The following is a 20,317-nucleotide window of genomic DNA, read 5'->3' on the forward strand; positions in this document are numbered from 1 at the left end:
AAATTTGTCTCGGGCTTTTTCACCCCTGCTGCAGCCATAAAACACACTGGTAACACAACATAATACAGGTAATAAAAAAATAGTACAACATAGTAATAAATAGGAAATTAAAACAGTAAAGAAACGTTATAAAATAAACAGCAGCCATGAAGTGCAGTGGTGCATCTTTAACATGCTGCTAACAAAGTTAATAGAAGCAGAGACAGAAGATTATTTGAATTTATAAATCTGCACAGGGGAACTCTGTGTGTGTGTGTGTGTGTGTGTGTGTGTGTGTGTGTGTGTGTATAATAAGCTGTCAGCAGGGTCGTCATGCAGCCTTCATTATTCTGTCGACACGCCTTGTACGGTAACTCAGCCTGTGTGTGTGTGTGTGTGTGTGTGTTGTCGTGGCCTGGTGCCAAACACACGGCGCCACTCTCAGAGTTCGATGATCTCACCTCAGCCCACCTCCAAACACACTGTGTGTACTCAGCAGTGTGTGTGTGTGTGTGTGTGTGTGTGTGTGTGTGTGTTACGTGTGCTTCAACATGTTTTATAAAAACCAGTTGTATAAAAGTGAGTTTAAAAGAGAGCCAAAGATGGTGTTCTGGTCTGTTCTGGTTCCTGCAGCTGATTTTAAGTCGTTTGAAGCATTTCGACTTAAAATAAACTGGGTCAGAACCTGATGAGTTGGTTCTCAGCTGGAACAAAACAATCCAGCAGGGACCGTTTGCACAAAACACCTGAAGTTCAGACTTGTTTGCTGGATAAAAACAAAAATCTGTAATAACAGAACAAGTTTGGAGGTGAACAATGTGAGACGTCCAATCAGACTGAAGAATGAACTGATTAGAATTTTGGTGGTTGAAGGTCAAAGGTCAGTGTGACCTCACAAAACATGTTTTTGTCCATAACTAAAGAATTCAGATACTAATTCTGACCACACTAGGATAAAATACTGAAGGTCAAAAGGTCAAAGGTCAGCTTGACTGTGACATCATCATGTTTTAACGTCATATCTCAGGAACAGAAGGGGAGACATTTGGTCAGATGGACTGGTGGGCGGAGTCATACAGCCACAGGGTGGTGATTGTCGTTTGTGATTAAACTGTTTTTGTTTTGAGATTTTAACTCCAGCTCAGTTTATCATCAGGCACTGAAATGACTTTGTAACGACGAACAACAAACTGACAGCGAGTAGATCAGTTTTATTATCTCAATTATTCACAACTTGTTTATCACATCCAGAGAATAAATATTAATATCAAAGTAAGATGGAAACAGACGATCTGTTCAGACTGCTGCTGTTCTCAGGTCTCTGATGACAAAAAGAAAACTGGTAGAAAGTCAGAAAACTGGTAGAAAGTCAGAATACTGGCGATGCGTTAGCATGAAACTGCTTAAATATAAAAATTTAATAACGTGTAAAATATGAACGTATCATCAGCCATCCAAAGATCAGTGGAGTAATGACGAGCCGCCCTGGCTGCAGTTCCTCTAATGTCCACCAGGCGGAGCTGCAGGAAAAATATCTGCATTAAAGTGAATGAAAAACTCGTTCACAGCAAGTCCAGGTTTCAGAGGATCCCTCAGGAACAACAGCGCCACCGTGTGCTTAAAACTGTGGAGATCAGGTGATGGCGCTCCAGTGTAGCTCTGTGAGGATGATGTCACACCTCTGTCCTCGCCGTAGGACGCCAGGGCTGATGTCACCTCTCTGCTGATGTCACAAAGTGTCTGTGTTCAGACTCCCAGCAGGATCCCAGAGAACAGAGAGTCCTGCAGGACGCTGATGGACGAGCCGGTGGCGTTGTCCACAAACACTGACACGTACTCTCCAGCCTGTACACACACACACACACACACACACACACACAGAGTCAGATTTTATCCAATCAACTTCAAAGTCAGTGTGTCTCTTCGAAAGACCCTAATGATGAGCAGTTGTTGACAGCTTTTGATTGGCCGTCGCATTTCAGCGTCTCAAGTCACACAGGAAGTTGTTGTAACTTGACTTTACAGTGTTCAATCTGCCTCAAACTGAGGCTTGAACACAAGTGGTGAAGCTTTCAGACACCTGCATGTATATCTTTCATTTTTCATTTAGCGCCACAAAACTTACAGCGAGAAATCACACACGTCCATGTTTAGTACGCGAGGCAGCAAAAAGCGCTGTCTGTGAGATCTGGTGGTCGTACCTGTAGATAGAGCGTTCCTGTCAGTAAGATACTGAATGTTCCTCCAGCAGCTGCCACGCCCATCACTGACTCTACAGAGCTAACACACACACACAAAAGCACACATGGCACGGCGTCAGTACACGGGTGCAGGTAAACACACAGGTGACTGACTGTCAGCCAATAGGAACAGAGGAAGAGTTTACTCACAGGTTGCTCTGGCAGAGTGACTCGATGCAGATGGCTGCTCTCACACTGTCTCTGAGTCTCACCTGGAGTCTGTCTCCTGACTCTGACACACACACACACACACACACACACAGATGAGTTAAAACATGTATTTTTATCTGTAGCTGTTTGTAAAGAGAGGATCACATCACAGGACACATCATGAAGTCTAGGTCGATGACGCTCAGTGACAACAGACCATCAGCTTTTAAAGTGGATGTGATGTCAGACTGAAGGTGTGGACGGAGCGTGGCGAGTCGACAGTTCTGTCTGAACACAACATTCAGTCATTACTGAGAAGCCCTTTTTAAACAGGAGTTGTGCAAATGTGCAGGAAAGCCCAATCAGTCTTTTTTCAGCATTGGCAGTATAAAAACAAAATCGGGGAGTGCAGCAAAATGCCGCCTACCTACTTTTGTTTATACAGAATGTGCCTTTTTCGGGGCAATGGGGGGCGTGAGCAAGTAACAAAACGTGTAGCTCAGCGTGTGACGTAAACAGTGACGTGGGAGGGAAGCCGCGGCTGGTCAGTCCTTCGGCGATTCTCTCGTAAGTCGGCCCGTTCTTCACCGTCCCCGTCATCTGACGGTTAATGGCCTCTTCGTTTGCGAGGACAAGGAGGGCGCACAATTCCTTGTCTCCCCAGTTGCTCATCTTTACAGTGTCTGTCAGGTTTGTGTTTCCCTCTTGCTACTAGCTGCTCGCTAATTCCTGCTATCAGCTGTTTCCTGTTTATCCACCGCCAGTGGCTCGCACGTGCGGCGTCATCAACAGCTCCTCCCACAAGTCATCAACAGCTCCTCCCACAAGTGTGTGTGTGTGTGTGTGTGTGTGTGTGTGTGTGGCTCTCACCGATCAGCAGGCTGGCGGTCAGCTGGTAGAATCCAGAGACGGCTGCAGTGTATCGGCCGATGCTGCTGTTGAAGCTCTGACCTCTCTGGAAGCTCCGCTCTGAGTCTGACGGCTGCAGGGGTCAGAGGTCACATTATAACCTGTGATCTCACCTGTGTGTGTGTGTGTGTGTGTGTGTGTGTTTGTGTGTCACCTGGCTGAATGGCTGCAGCTCCAGCAGGCTGCGACGTGGGACGATGACGGCCTGCTGGAGGCGACTGAGGAAGGAGGTGGAGACACGAGGAGGACGGTCACACAGGAAACACACTCCTCCTGCCATGTCTGAGAGGAGGAGGAGGAGGAGGAGGAGGAGGAGGAGGAAAGGGGGGGAGAAAACGAGGGGAAAATGAGAGAAATAAAATTCACTGATTGTTTTTATAATTTTTTTTCTGCAGTGAGGTCATATGAGAACAAACATGGAGCTGTGTGTGTGTGTGTGTGTGTGTGTGTGTGAGTCAGACTGTGGTCAGACTTCAGACGTCTGAGTTCATCAGTCACACAAACGTCTGCAGTCCCACTAATGAATTCTGGGTAAATTAGGTCAAAATAAACAGCCCGTCCAACATGAGACACACTCGTCCAAACAGCAGCAGCAGCAGGAGGGACGTGTTCAGATGGTCTTCAGTCTGTTCAGTCCTCAGCTCCTCCTGTCCTCATGGTGATGAGTGGACTGCTCCCTGTGTTCCTCACGTCTCTCCTGATGTCACCAAACTGCAGTTCCTCTGATGTCCACTAGAGGCTGACTCTTAGTGTGAGTCAGTCCTCACAGACCATGTTAACACGCAGTCGTTCTGCACGACTGGAGTTCTGGAATATTACTGGTCACATAAAGTCCAGTTCAGACAACAAGACGAGTTGAAACAAACATTTACTGTCACATTAAGGCAACTACACTCAGTGGCCACTTTATTAGGTACACCTTGCTGGTACCAGTTGGACCCCCTTTTTAATTCTTGGTGTCACAGATTCAACAAGGTGCTGGAAACATTCCTCAGAGATGTTGGTCCATATTGACATGATGACATCACACAGTTGATCCGTGACGTTCCAGCACATCCCAAAGGTGCTCTATTGGACTGAGATCTGGTGACTGTGGAGGCCATTGGAGTACAGTGAACTCATTGTCATGTTTGAGATGATGTGAGCTTTGTGGTACACTGTGGTCATAAAGGGATGGACACGCTCAGCAACAATACTCAGGTAGGCTGTGGTGTTTAAACCATGCTCAGTTGGTACTAAGAAAATCTCCCCCACACCATTACACCAGCAGCAGCAGCCTGAAGCGTTGATACAAGGCAGGATGGATCCATGCTTCCATCTGAATGTGGTTTTTCCAATCTTCTATTGTCCAGTTTTGGTGAATTGTAGCCTCAGTTTCCTGTTGTTAGCTGACAGGAGTGGCACCTGGTGTGGTCTTCTGCTGCTGTAGCCCATCTGCTTCAAGGTTGGACAAGGTGTTGTTGCTTCAGAGATGCTCTTCTGCACACCTTGGTTGGAACCAGTGCTTATTTGACTTCCTGTTGCCTTTCTATCATCTTGAACCAGTCTGGCCATTCTCCTCTGACCTCTGGCATCAACAAGGCATTTTGGCTCACTGGATATTTGCTCTTTTTGGGACCATCCTCTGTAAACCCTAGAGATGGTTGTGCTGAAAATCCCAGTAAATACTCAGAGCAGCCCGTCTGGCACCAACAACCATGCCACGTTCAAAGTGGCCAGTGACCACCATGAGACGGCGTATCGTCTCTAGTCAACGACTTAGTTTGTGGCTGAATATAATTTGTAGCTTCTTAAAATCTGAATGAGGATAGTGATAGTGAGATACTGGCTACAGTGATGAAACAAAACCAGCATCAGTTGGACTGTATTCATAATCAATATGCCAATGAGAATGTGTGTGTGGGCGGGGCATAAGCACATACAGCCAGCAGCAGCAGCGACCCACCGTCTAACACCGGCACACCGTGAGGACGGAAACAGAGGGCTCTGTGGGGACGGAGCACCTGCTGCAGCAAGCCAACACGCCGTCTGTGGTCATTTTGACTTGACCAGCTGACTTCACTACACTTTTCTCTTCATTAATAACCATCAAGCTGAAAACAGAGGCGCTGCCACCTACACACTGGACATACCGCGCTCGGCTCATCAAAAGACGACCACATGCAGTTATTTACTGAAAGATCTGTACTTCTTGTCATAGTTTTCATGCAGTACTTTAAATGAAGCTCTGCCCACCTGGTGACATGTTTCACGTTACCACAGTAACAGTTCAGCTGGAACATGAACAGACACAGTGACTGAGAAAATAATAATAATAATAAAAATAAGATAAGAATAACCTGATGACATCACACATGTCGTGAAAGATGACCAGCGATTATTGGTCGTGGACCATCGTGCAGTCTGAACCTAGCGTTAGCGTGTGATGCTAACAGTTAGCCTCCTCGCTGTCAGTGTGTGGTCGGCGCTCACCAGCTGTCTGTGGGCGGAGCTGAGTCATGACGCTGCACGCAGCTCGACAGTGAAACAAGATTTCACCCGTTTTAAACAGAAACGTGGAAAAAAGTATTAAAATACTGAGTGAATATCCAGAACAGTGAAAACTGAACTCCTGCCCAACAAACAAATACACAAATATTCCCCAGCTTCAGCCGTGTGTGTGTGTGTGTGTGTGTGTGTGTGTGTGTGTGTGTGTCTGAACACACTGTTGTTTGATTCACATCATGATGTGACACATTTAAATGAGATTCGTTAATAAATCATCACAAACTGTAAAATCTGAAAATCACATAGAAGCAACATGACGGAGGAAAACACGCATGAACGAACAAACACACACACACACACACACACACACACACACAGTAACAAAGACACACCATCAGTCAGCAGGAATGTCAGGAATCCTGCTGCTGAGCCAAGTCACATCTACGCTCCACAAAATTACCCCTATTAAGGTCTCAGACAGCCCGCCTCCACACACACACACACACACACACACACACACACACACACACTGAGCTGTGTTTATATAACCTACATACAGAAAACACAGGATGAAAGTGAAAAATTGAAGCAGGACAAATGATGAAAATGAAACTGAGCAGTTTGGATCCATGTACTGTTAGAGGGGGGGGGTATCTTGGTTTATAGTCGCCTGCATGTTTTATTTAAATATATAGATTGTTTTAATTTATTTATATTTAAATTTTTTGAATTTTATAATTTTAATTCAAATAGAAATTATCGTTACCCTAGCTTAGCACAAAGACTGGGAGCAGGGTCAAATTGTTAGCCTAGCTTAGCACAAAGACTGGTAGTATAGTAGGGGGAACTGTTAGCCTAGCTTAGCACAAAGACTGGGAGCAGGGTCAAATTGTTAGCCTAGCTTAGCACAAAGACTGGTAGTATAGTAGGGGGAACTGTTAGCCTAGCTTAGCACAAAGACTGGGAGCAGGGTCAAATTGTTAGCCTAGCTTAGCACAAAGAAGGGTAGTATAGTAGGGGGAACTGTTAGCCTAGCTTAGCACAAAGACTGGGAGCAGGGTCAAATTGTTAGCCTAGCTTAGCACAAAGACTGGTAGCAGGGGGAACTGTTAGCCTAGCTTAGCAGAAAGACTGGTAGCAGGGGGAAACTGTTAGCCTAGTTTAGCACAAAGACTGGTAGCAGGGGGAACTGTTAGCCTAGCTTAGCACAAAGACTGGTAGTGGGAGGAAACTGTTAGCCTAGCTTAGCACAAAGACTGGTAGTAGGGGGAACTGTAAGCCTAGCTTAGCACAAAGACTGGTAGCAGGGGGAACTGTTAGCCTAGCCTAGCAGAAAGACTGGTAGTAGGGGGAACTGTTAGCCTAGCTTAGCACAAAGACTGGTAGCAGGGGGAACTGTTAGCGTAGCTTAGCACAAAGACTGGTAGTAGGGGGAACTGTTAGCCTAGCTTAGCACAAAGACTGGTAGCAGGGGGAAACTGTTAGCCTAGTTTAGCACAAAGACTGGTAGCAGGGGGAACTGTTAGCCTAGCTTAGCACAAAGACTGGTAGCAGGGGGAACTGTTAGCCTAGCCTAGCAGAAAGACTGGTAGCAGGGGGAAACTGTTAGCCTAGTTTAGCACAAAGACTGGTAGCAGGGGGAACTGTTAGCCTAGCTTAGCACAAAGACTGGTAGTGGGAGGAAACTGTTAGCCTAGCTTAGCACAAAGACTGGTAGCAGGGGGAACTGTTAGCGTAGCTTAGCACAAAGACTGGTAGTAGGGGGAACTGTTAGCCTAGCTTAGCACAAAGACTGGTAGCAGGGGGAACTGTTAGCCTAGTTTAGCATAAAGACTGGTAGTAGGGTCAAACTGTTAGCCTAGCTTAGCACAAAGACTGGTAGCAGGGGGAACTGTTAGCCTAGCCTAGCAGAAAGACTGGTAGCAGGGGGAAACTGTTAGCCTAGTTTAGCACAAAGACTGGTAGCAGGGGGAACTGTTAGCCTAGCTTAGCACAAAGACTGGTAGTGGGAGGAAACTGTTAGCCTAGCTTAGCACAAAGACTGGTAGCAGGGAGAACTGTTAGCCTAGCTTAGCACAAAGACTGGTAGCAGGGGGAACTGTTAGCCTAGCTTAGCACAAAGACTGGTAGCAGGGGGAACTGTTAGCCTAGCCTAGCAGAAAGACTGGTAGCAGGGGGAAACTGTTAGCCTAGTTTAGCACAAAGACTGGTAGCAGGGGGAACTGTTAGCCTAGCTTAGCACAAAGACTGGTAGTGGGAGGAAACTGTTAGCCTAGCTTAGCACAAAGACTGGTAGCAGGGGGAACTGTTAGACTAGCTTAGCACAAAGACTGGTAGCAGCGGGAACTGTTAGACTAGTTTAGCACAAAGACTGGTAGTAGGGTCAAACTGTTAGCCTAGCTTAGCACAAAGACTGGTAGCAGGGGGAACTGTTAGCCTAGCCTAGCAGAAAGACTGGTAGCAGGGGGAAACTGTTAGCCTAGTTTAGCACAAAGACTGGTAGCAGGGGGAACTGTTAGCCTAGCTTAGCACAAAGACTGGTAGTGGGAGGAAACTGTTAGCCTAGCTTAGCACAAAGACTGGTAGCAGGGAGAACTGTTAGCCTAGCTTAGCACAAAGACTGGTAGCAGGGGGAACTGTTAGCCTAGCTTAGCACAAAGACTGGTAGCAGGGGGAACTGTTAGCCTAGCCTAGCAGAAAGACTGGTAGCAGGGGGAAACTGTTAGCCTAGTTTAGCACAAAGACTGGTAGCAGGGGGAACTGTTAGCCTAGCTTAGCACAAAGACTGGTAGTGGGAGGAAACTGTTAGCCTAGCTTAGCACAAAGACTGGTAGCAGGGGGAACTGTTAGACTAGCTTAGCACAAAGACTGGTAGCAGCGGGAACTGTTAGCCTAGTTTAGCACAAAGACTGGTAGCAGGGGGAACTGTTAGCCTAGCTTAGCACAAAGACTGGTAGTGGGAGGAAACTGTTAGCCTAGCTTAGCACAAAGACTGGTAGCAGGGGGAACTGTTAGACTAGCTTAGCACAAAGACTGGTAGCAGCGGGAACTGTTAGACTAGCTTAGCACAAAGACTGGTAGTAGGGTCAAACTGTTAGCCTAGCTTAGCACAAAGACTGGTAGCAGGGGGAACTGTTAGCCTAGCCTAGCAGAAAGACTGGTAGCAGGGGGAAACTGTTAGCCTAGTTTAGCACAAAGACTGGTAGCAGGGGGAACTGTTAGCCTAGCTTAGCACAAAGACTGGTAGTGGGAGGAAACTGTTAGCCTAGCTTAGCACAAAGACTGGTAGCAGGGAGAACTGTTAGCCTAGCTTAGCACAAAGACTGGTAGCAGGGGGAACTGTTAGCCTAGCTTAGCACAAAGACTGGTAGCAGGGGGAACTGTTAGCCTAGCCTAGCAGAAAGACTGGTAGCAGGGGGAAACTGTTAGCCTAGTTTAGCACAAAGACTGGTAGCAGGGGGAACTGTTAGCCTAGCTTAGCACAAAGACTGGTAGTGGGAGGAAACTGTTAGCCTAGCTTAGCACAAAGACTGGTAGCAGGGGGAACTGTTAGACTAGCTTAGCACAAAGACTGGTAGCAGCGGGAACTGTTAGACTAGCTTAGCACAAAGACTGGTAGCAGGGGGAACTGTTAGACTAGCTTAGCACAAAGACTGGTAGCAGCGGGAACTGTTAGACTAGCTTAGCACAAAGACTGGTAGCAGGGGGAACTGTTAGACTAGCTTAGCACAAAGACTGGTAGCAGCGGGAACTGTTAGACTAGCTTAGCACAAAGACTGGTAGCAGGGGGAACTGTTAGCCTAGCCTAGCAGAAAGACTGGTAGCAGGGGGAAACTGTTAGCCTAGTTTAGCACAAAGACTGGTAGCAGGGGGAACTGTTAGCCTAGCTTAGCACAAAGACTGGTAGTGGGAGGAAACTGTTAGCCTAGCTTAGCACAAAGACTGGTAGCAGGGGGAACTGTTAGACTAGCTTAGCACAAAGACTGGTAGCAGCGGGAACTGTTAGACTAGCTTAGCACAAAGACTGGTAGCAGGGGGAACTGTTAGCCTAGCTTAGCACAAAGACTGGTAGTGGGAGGAAACTGTTAGCCTAGCTTAGCACAAAGACTGGTAGCAGGGGGAACTGTTAGACTAGCTTAGCACAAAGACTGGTAGCAGCGGGAACTGTTAGACTAGCTTAGCACAAAGACTGGTAGCAGGGGGAACTGTTAGACTAGCTTAGCACAAAGACTGGTAGCAGCGGGAACTGTTAGACTAGCTTAGCACAAAGACTGGTAGCAGAGGGAACTGTTAGCCTAGCTTAGCACAAGACTGGTAGCAGAGGGAACTGTTAGCCTAGCTTAGCACAAAGACTGGTAGCAGGGGGAACTGTTAGCCTAGTTTAGCACAAAGACTGGTAGCAGAGGGAACTGTTAGCCTAGCTTAGCACAAAGACTGGTAGCAGGGGGAACTGTTAGCCTAGCTTAATTTTGTCACAGCAGAAGACTCTGACGTCGGATCAGTGTGAACTGGTCTCAGCTCAGTCTCTGGACATCGGTGACCTCTCACCTCTTAGTTTGAGCTGAAGCTCCTGGATCAGCTCCTGTTGTTGGGGCAGGAGGGGGGCCGGGGGGCCTGGAGGCCCCTGGGGTCCTGGAGGTCCTGGAGGTCCTGGAAGACCATGCTGCAAACACAAATTCAAATTCAAACAAATTCTCAGGTTCAGTTTGTGAGAGGTTTCAGATGGTTCAGAGTTTTAATGTCTGACCTGATGATGGATCACAGGTAGGACCATCAGAGGGTCAATCAACAGGGTCATCACACTATGACATCACATAGATTCTACAGACAGCGATGCGATATGGCTGATATTACAGTGCCTGTCACAATATGATTAGTTTCGATGAGAATTCCAAAATAAAGGCCTAAAGATGATAATACTGGATCACTGATCATTAAATCGATGTTGATCCAGATCAGTGGATTGTTACACCCCTAAGAACTGTCTCATGCTGACTGTGGTCTCACAGGTGAATTCACAGAGAAAGCTTTGTAGCCACAAGGTGTACGTCAGATGACGCCCCCATCTGCTCATCTCATGAACATACATGAACTAATGACACAGCACGAACACGCCTGTGAAGCAGCCGAGTGCAGTTCTCCTGTGGTGTTGTGTCTGCTTTGTTCCTAACAAAAAGGCCACCGAGGTGAGAACAGACAGAACGAAGCTGCAGGTCCTGACTGACGAGGTGCAGACGCTGGATTTATTTAATGTCTCAGTCCGTCAGTTTCCCCAAGGAGACACTTCACAGCGACAGTCTGAGCTGATCTCTGTGAACCACACGGTTTTTGCAGTCAAGCTTAGTTTGGCATTAAACATTACCTCATTTAAATATGTGCACGTTTCACTGGAGCAGAGGTGCCGTTTGCTCCGCAGCACAGTTAGAGGTGCATTTACTGAATTGGTGACTCTAATCTTGAAACTGTGCTGATTGTATAGATCTTCTGTGTGTGAAGCATCCATGTTTTCACTGACATGGATGGAGACTGTCAGAGACACTGGACTGGTGGGCGGAGTCATACAACCACAGGGTGGACTGGTGGGCGGGGTCATACAACCACAGGGTGGATTGGTGGGCGGAGTCAAACAACCACAGGGTGGACTGGTGGGCGGAGTCAAACAACCACAGGGTGGACTGGGGGGCGGAGTCATACAACCACAGGGTGGACTGGTGGGCGGGGTCATACAACCACAGGGTGGACTGGTGGGCGGAGTCATACAACCACAGGGTGGACTGGTGGGCGGGGTCATACAACCACAGGGTGGACTGGTGGGCGGGGTCATACAACCACAGGGTGGACTGGTGGGCGGAGTCATACAACCACAGGGTGGACTGGTGGGTGGAGTCATACAACCACAGGGTGGACTGGTGGGCGGAGTCATACAACCACAGGGTGGACTGGTGGGCGGAGTCATACAACCATGGAGCAGTGATTCTAGTTTATAATTAACTACACAGTGTCTTAACCCAGAGCAACCTCTTGATTTTTCTTTATGATACTCATATGTATAAATAAAGATGTGAATTGATTGGACAACATGTGATCTGCAGGATAGAGTTTCATCGCTGTGTTTAGCTTAGGCGGAGATGTGTCTGACCTTGGAGGTTCTCCTGGACCCTTTGGTTCTCCGGTTGTCCCCCTTGTTGGAGTTTCTCCTGAAGATGAGCCAGGAGCTGAGAGGAGACACTCTGGACAGATCAGAGGACAGCGGCTCCTGGAGGACACCGACCACAAGAGACAAAGTTCATATGTTAAATGTTGTCAAGTTTAGTTTTAAACACTGTAAGTGTTCCCAAAGATCTTTGTTCAGTTTAATCAGCTTTTAAAAAATCAGTCAATATCAGTATGATCAATAATCAATGATGAGTCAGTGTTTTATTTTCTGTTTGAGCAGGAAAGTTGAACTGGAACTCATTTAGTTTGTTTAATAGGAGAAAGCTGTTGGATTCATTGGTCAGGTTTGTCGTGATATTTTATTCTGTGTAGAAATTTTCCGACATGAACAAATAGACAGACCTGTGACTCAAAACTGAAGCAATGCAGACATTTACAAAAATCGAAAACACAAATTCTTCCTCTCACTTAATTTTCTGCAACTGCTTATCCTGTTAGAGGTCACAGGGGGGTGGAGCCTATCCCAGCTGACAGACAACCATTCACACTCACATTCACACCTACGGACAATTTAGAGTCACCAATTAGCCTGCATGTCTTTGGACTGTGGGAGGAAGCTGGAGCACCTGGAGGAAACCCACGCTGACACAGGGAGAACATGTCAGAGCACCTGGAGGAAACCCACACTGACACAGGGAGAACATGTCAGAGCACCTGGAGGAAACCCACGCTGACACAGGGAGAACATGTCAGAGCACCTGGAGGAAACCCACGCTGACACAGGGAGAACATGTCAGAGCACCTGGAGGAAACCCACGCTGACACGGGGAGAACATGTCAGAGCACCTGGAGGAAACCCACGCTGACACGGGGAGAACATGTCAGAGCACCTGGAGGAAACCCACGCTGACACGGGGAGAACATGTCAGAGCACCTGGAGGAAACCCACGCTGACACAGGGAGAACATGTCAGCACCTGGAGGAAACCCACGCTGACACAGGGAGAACATGTCAGAGCACCTGGAGGAAACCCACGCTGACACGGGGAGAACATGTCAGAGCACCTGGAGGAAACCCACGCTGACACGGGGAGAACATGTCGGAGCACCTGGAGGAAACCCACGCTGACACAGGGAGAACATGTCAGAGCACCTGGAGGAAACCCATGCTGACACAGGGAGAACATGTCAGAGCACCTGGAGGAAACCCACGCTGACACGGGGAGAACATGTCAGAGCACCTGGAGGAAACCCACGCTGACACGGGGAGAACATGTCAGAGCACCTGGAGGAAACCCACGCTGACACAGGGAGAACATGTCAGCACCTGGAGGAAACCCACGCTGACACGGGGAGAACATGTCAGAGCACCTGGAGGAAACCCACGCTGACACGGGGAGAACATGTCAGAGCACCTGGAGGAAACCCACGCTGACATGGGGTGAACATGTCAGAGCACCTGGAGGAACCCACGCTGACACAGGGAGAACATGTCGGAGCACCTGGAGGAAACCCACGCTGACAGAGGGAGAACATGTCAGAGCACCTGGAGGAAACCCACGCTGACACGGGGAGAACATGTCAGAGCACCTGGAGGAAACCCACGCTGACACGGGGAGAACATGTCAGAGCACCAACAGGAAACCCACGCTGACACAGGGAGAACATGTCAGAGCACCTGGAGGAAACCCACGCTGACACGGGGAGAAAATGTCAGAGCACCTGGAGGAAACCCACGCTGACAGAGGGAGAACATGTCAGAGCACCTGGAGGAAACCCACGCTGACACGGGGAGAACATGTCAGAGCACCTGGAGGAAACCCACGCTGACACGGGGAGAACATGTCAGAGCACCAACAGGAAACCCACGCTGACACAGGGAGAACATGTTGGAGCACCTGGACGAAACCCACACTGACGCGGGGAGAACATGTCAGAGCACCAACAGGAAACCCACGCTGACACAGGGAGAACATGTTGGAGCACCTGGACGAAACCCACACTGACGCGGGGAGAACATGTGGGAGCACCTGGAGGAAACCCACGCTGACACGGGGAGAACATGTCAGAGCACCTGGAGGAAACCCACGCTGACACGGGGAGAACATGTTGGAGCACCTGGACGAAACCCACGCTGACACAGGGAGAACATGTCAGCACCTGGAGGAAACCCACGCTGACACGGGGAGAACATGTCAGAGCACCTGGAGGAAACCCACGCTGACACGGGGAGAACATGTCAGAGCACCTGGAGGAAACCCACGCTGACACGGGGAGAACATGTCAGAGCACCTGGAGGAAACCCACGCTGACACGGGGTGAACATGTCAGAGCACCTGGAGGAACCCACGCTGACACAGGGAGAACATGTCGGAGCACCTGGAGGAAACCCACGCTGACAGAGGAAGAACATGTCAGAGCACCTGGAGGAAACCCACGCTGACACGGGGAGAACATGTCAGAGCACCTGGAGGAAACCCACGCTGACACAGGGAGAACATGTCAGAGCACCTGGAGGGAACCCACGCTGACACGGGGAGAACATGTCAGAGCACCTGGAGGAAACCCACGCTGACACAGGGAGAACATGTCAGAGCACCTATATAGAGCACCTGTAGAAATTTCATTTTCTACAACACTGACTTTCACCCGAGAGAGCGGTGTTCATGCCCTCAAAAATTGTAAAGCCAAACCCTGTTTTTTTTTCCTAAATATAACCACGTGTGTTGTTGAAGGAAAAAATGTAAATTTGCGTGTTGTACCGACATAGTGTGTCATGCTTTTATTTTGAAAGAGACTGTATGCAAACTGCACATTTCCTGTGAAAACAGAAGTGTATTTTGAAAACAGACAATGCATGTAACAGGCTGAAGTTGAATAAAGACATTAATGAGCATTATCTCCATAAACTGATGCATCACACTTCACCAAAAGCAGGAAATGATGAAATACGTAGCGCCATGACATCATTATGAGTGTACATGATGACACAGAAAGCAGAAGCCTGAGCAAGAAAGTTTTCTACTTGTTATGGATTTTATTTTCTGTACCGAGAGTTCGTACAAGTGTTTCTGTCTGCAGCTCCTGATCTGTGGACTCGTCTGCAGACGTGTCTCTCATTGGCTCCTCTGCTGCAGGGTTTCCATACACAGTCATGTATATGCTGATGTCAGGGTGGATTTGAGCTGCTCTGTGTCGTCATGTGTTGTCATGTGTCACTGTTTCATGTTTCTGCAGATGTTATCTCAGGTTTTGGCTTTTTTCTTTGTCATCACCTCATTTTATGTTTCAAGGCTGCATATTCTTTATTTTCTAGGTTTGTTCCATGTTGTCTGTCTCTAACTGATGCTGCTGTCTGTCTCAGCCAGGACACTGCAAACAGTTTTAATCTCAAGTTTTTTTTCCTGGTTAAATAAATAAATAAATATTTAAATGAGTTTAAACAGGATGTAAACAACGAGCTCCTGCAGCCGCCGACAGGAAGTCAGTTTTAAAGGGTTACTTAGTGTCCCCACTAATGTTGATGTTAAGTTGCAGCCTGGTCTCGTGGATTATTAGTTGCAGCAGTGTTGACATTAGTTTGTAGCCGTGACAGTCGTCAGCAGACAGATTAGTTTATTGGATAAATAATAAATTAATTAACGATCGATCGGTGGCGTCTTTTGACTTGTTTCCTGTTTTTATCTGATCAGTAACAAACGTGCTGCGTCTTCTTACCAGGATCTCAGTGCTGACAGCCTCGTCCTCCTCCAGCACCTCCTCGCTCTCCTCGCTCTCCACCTCCTCAATGCTCGTTGCCTCCACCTTCATCATCATCATCATCATCATCACCATCAGGCCCAGGAGCAGAGGGAGCAGCAGCAGTCCTCCTGCCCCACCCACAGAGCTCCTTCTCTGGGACGGCCTGGCCGGCATGCTGGGTGTCTGTGGTGGAGGAGGAACCAGAGGACGTTCAGGTCTTCAGCTGTGTCTGTGGAGCGAAGACGTTCCCATGATGCACTCTGGTGAGTCTGCTGGACTTTAGTTTTCTTCTTCTGTGGTTTGTCTTCTCTGTGTGTTCACGCTGAAGTTTCCACAAACAGAAACAGTGTGTGAGCTTTCAGACAGAGAGTCTGTGTGTCAGGAAACTTTCTCTCTGTGGGTGGTTTGGTGCCTCCTCCTCTCCTCCTCCTCTTTTTCCACCTCCTCCTCCTCTCTTGTCTTTCAGTCGTCCACGCTGCAGACGAGCAACACCGGTCTTCTTCTCTGATCCTCCTCAGTTTGAACGTCTCTGCTCTGCTGAGTCTGTTTTATCTCCCTCCCTGACTCCTCCTCCTCCTCCTCAGCTCCTCCTCCTCCTCCTTCTGTCTGTCTTCTCTCTATCTGTCTTTGGATCTGAAGCTGTCACTTTGTCTGTCTGCAGGTCTTTTTCTTAATGTCTCCTCAGCGTCTGTCTGTCTGTCTTTTATCTCTTCTCCCATCGTTTGTCTTTCTTTGCCGCCTCCTCCTCCTCCTCCTCCTCCTCCTCCAGCTCTTCAGGGTCCTAATGCAGCTGCTCTGACTAACATCTCATCTGTGATCATATTCAGTGGATCCACTCTGTTTCATATTTTTATATTTATTCTAAAATATAGCAAATATGGACGTTTTCATATCAGTCCTTGTAATGACACACACACACACAAACACACACACACACACACACACACACACACACACACACACACCCTGCCTGACAGATAAGGTGGGTGTGGTCTGGGGTCTGACAGGATGATGAAAGTTACTTTGAATGTTGATCAAACGGCAGCGGCCGTTTCCTCTGAATCTGACTGAAGCTGATAGAGACACACACACATACACACCCCTCACACACACACAGACACACACACACACACACACTGTAATATTACATCACTCATCGCTGTCGTCATGTTGACACTGAGCTGCAGTTCCTCACACAGTCTCTAAGCTTGTCAGATTCAAAGTGACTCTAATCCACGGGTTGTGTTCTGGTTACATTTATATCTCCACAGGGAGCAGGTCCTCGTCTACAGAGACCACCATGTTGCACCGCCATGTTTCTACAGTAGCCCAGAAGGGACAAACCAAATGCTGACTCTGGACAGAGACATTCATGTTCAATGTGACCTCTGTTATCTCCACTGTGTGTCGTCTCTACTACCCAGAGCTTCATGTACATGGTGGATGTGGGTCAAGACTGCTGGGACAAACTGGTTTAAAGGCATGTTCTGAACAGGTTGCCATCCTGTGTTTTCCTGTGTTTGGAGAACGTGAGACAGCAGTCTCCTGATAATGTGCCGTTATCGTCACACATGAATCCAATGACCTTGACGTCCAGGCAGCACAAGTTAATTCCACCCTTCCAGCTGTACAAGCCTGGTCTCACTCTGAAGTCGTCAATATCTGGCGCTTGGGCAGTGACTTGCAGCGTCAGAAGCCAACGACAAAGGCATCCTTTAACAACGGCGTGATACGTAGCCGGTTGCCTTTATAGTTCAACGGTGGCTGGAAGCGTCAGGTGGAAATGTGGCGGGACAAGGATGAAAGTTAAAGGGGGATTTATAGCAGAGCCTACGCTGCTGTGAGCATTTATACCTGTGTGGTGGTGTGTCTGCATCACTCTGCAGTTACACCTCCAAAACACTAGAGGGCGGCAGAGTTTCTGTGAAGTGCTGTAAAGTTTAGTTGATTGATTTAGTTGAATTGGAAGAATCTCGTTTAATCTGGACAGACAGTCTCAAAACTTATAAGAGGGGCCTCCGCAATGCCAGTACAAACTATTACTCAGCATTAATAGAAGAAAACAAGAACAACCCCAGGTTTCTTTTCAGCACTGTAGCCAGGCTGACTGAGAGTCAAAGCTCTATTGAGCCTTGTATTCCTTTAGCCCTTAGCAGTAATGATTTTATGAGCTTTTTTAATGACAAAATTCTAACTATTAGAGGCAAAATTCATGACCTCCTGCCCTCAGATAGTACCTATCTAACCTCAAACACAGCTGTAAGACCTAATATATATTTAGATTGCTTCTCCCCAATTTCTCTTCAAGAATTGACCGCAGTGATTTCTTCATCTAAATCATCAACGTGTCTCTTAGACCCCATCCCAACTAGGCTACTTAAGGAGGTCTTTCCTTTAGTTAACACTCATATATTAGATATGATCAATATATCCTTATTAACAGGCTATGTACCACAGTCTTTTAAGGTAGCTGTAATTAAACCTCTACTAAAAAAGCCCACCCTGGATCCAGAGGTGTTAGCCAACTATAGACCAATATCTAATCTTCCCTTTATGTCAAAGATCCTTGAGAAAGTAGTCACAGACCAGCTGTGTGATTTTCTCCATGATAATAATTTATTTGAGGAATTTCAGTCAGGATTTAGAGTGCATCATAGCACTGAGACAGCTCTAGTTAAAATTACAAATGACCTTCTGATTGCTTCAGACAAAGGACTGTGAACAAAACTTTTGTATTTGTTTGTGTTGTTGGTAGAAGAGGTCATGTTTGTCGGGTCTGTAGTTATTTGGTACCACCAACAGTAATGCGGGTGCTAACATTAGAATAGAATAGAACAGAATAGAATATACTTTATTGTCCCCTAGGGGAAAAGTAAAGTATATTCTATTCTGTTGGCTAGCTCGCTAACTTGTGTCTAGCTACAGCGGCAGATTTTAATCACTGACGTTGTGGCGTATGTTTGGTTTATGTGTGGGCGGAGTTAGTGGTCAAATGTTGGTGATAATGCTCCACCGTCCGTTTGCAAGAAGAAGAAAAAGAGGTGGGTAAAATAAAAAAACAAGCTGCGTAACTTCTAGTGAGAGCAAAATGGCAGCTTAAACATTTGTGACAACACTACCCTGCTGAAATTAGTGCTCCACAGGAGGAGTACGTAGTGTTCACAGTGTGCTACACTGAGGTGTACCAACCAGGGTGGGTTATAATAATCGATTCATCTGATTCATATTGATCTTCATTTGAATGACCTGATATTGATCCGTAAAATCCGAGATCGTTCTTTCAGTATCTGCTTTTTCAAGCTGCAGCTCGAAGTTATTAACGACTGTGGTGATGAGAAGCTCCAACGTTACCGGCTGTTTAATCTGTAGCTGTTAGCTATTAGCTGTTAGCTGTTAGCTATTAGGTGTTAGCTGTTAGCTATTAGCTGTTAGCTATTAACTAGCTGTTAGCTATTAGCTGTTAGCTGTTAGCTATTAACTAGCTGTTAGCTATTAGCTGTTAGCTATTAGCTGTTAGCTGTTAGCTATTAGGTGTTAGCAGTTAGCTGTTAGCTGTTAGCTCACTGTTTTTATGTGTTGATGTAATTTATTTTCGTGCTGCTGCAGCAGCTGCTCCTGCTGTGAGGCTGTTGTGACACTTTTACACACAAACACAGAGTAGGGACGCCGCGGTGCAGACAGGAAGTGAAGATAACTCGAGCTGACGACAGCTGCACTTGTTACTGTGAGTGCAATAAAACCTCCACCAGGACAAAATCAATACTTTATCAAACAGCTGATCAGCAACATGTAGAAAATATTTCAGTCTGCTCTGCCCACAGGGTTAGGGTCATCCACCGCCGCTGACGTCATGTTAGGAACACGCACAGAGGCTTTACAGCTACAACATGCTGAAACAACAACAGCTGTTAAAGGTTTAACTCTGTCTCCTATCTGAAAACTGACCTGTGGTCATGTGACCTGAGGTCATGTGACCTGTGGTCATGTGACCTGAGGTCATGTGACCTGCAGACAGTGACTGTCCTGGGCCGCAGAGAGGACAGGTGGACAGGTGGATTTATGTCTCTGTAAACTTGACTCAGTGTTGTGATGTCAGAACATGATTTATGTTACTGACATGTTCGATCTGTTTCCAGTCACATATTAAGTTTATTTTGTGACTTTGTTGTTTTAATGTTTCTGTTGCTGCTCTACAAACATTTAGTTATAAAATATTCAGTTTTAATTTTAATTATTCTTTTTTTTAAAAATAATTCCTTGTAGAGTTTACAGTAACATATCTGTGAGGATCTATTTCACATACTCGCAAAAATTTATACTGAAACTGAAATATCCCTGATCGAATTGATCCAGCAAATGAGTGTCGATACGCAGCCTTAGTGTCAACAGTTCAACCTCATGGAAACACCAGACGGAGAAATTTAAAGGTTGTTTCCACTTTAAGATCAAAGAAAGAAAACAGTGTGAAACCTTTAAACTCAGCTGACGGCGAGCAGGCTGTGGAGGCTGCAGGTATGAAGGTGAAGCAGCTCTAAGTCCTGATAAGAGGATCTGTCTGCACACACACACACACACACACTCACACACACACAGTGTAAGCTGAGCTTTGCGTGCTGAGGATCAGGTCAGTGGTTCATCAGTCTGATGTGGTGGTTG

At 47.0% G+C, this 20,317-nt stretch overlaps 1 protein-coding gene across 1 annotated transcript; it reads right to left on the reverse strand.

The window, feature by feature from the left end:
• Positions 1 to 1,170: 1,170 nt before the first annotated feature.
• Positions 1,171 to 16,250, reverse strand: LOC117271668 (erythroferrone). The gene is made up of 8 exons (XM_033649992.2): positions 15,638 to 16,250; positions 11,905 to 12,021; positions 10,314 to 10,428; positions 3,433 to 3,560; positions 3,240 to 3,351; positions 2,370 to 2,451; positions 2,181 to 2,259; positions 1,171 to 1,824 (listed from the first exon to the last, which is right to left on the reverse strand). Exons 1-8 carry the CDS (start codon positions 15,833 to 15,835, stop codon positions 1,726 to 1,728), a joined length of 930 nt encoding a protein of 309 aa, XP_033505883.1. The 5' UTR covers positions 15,836 to 16,250; the 3' UTR covers positions 1,171 to 1,725.
• Between the last annotated feature and the right edge of the window lie 4,067 nt (positions 16,251 to 20,317).

This window comes from Epinephelus lanceolatus, chromosome 12 (genome assembly GCF_041903045.1).
Source record: "Epinephelus lanceolatus isolate andai-2023 chromosome 12, ASM4190304v1, whole genome shotgun sequence".
NCBI lineage: Eukaryota > Metazoa > Chordata > Actinopteri > Perciformes > Serranidae > Epinephelus > Epinephelus lanceolatus.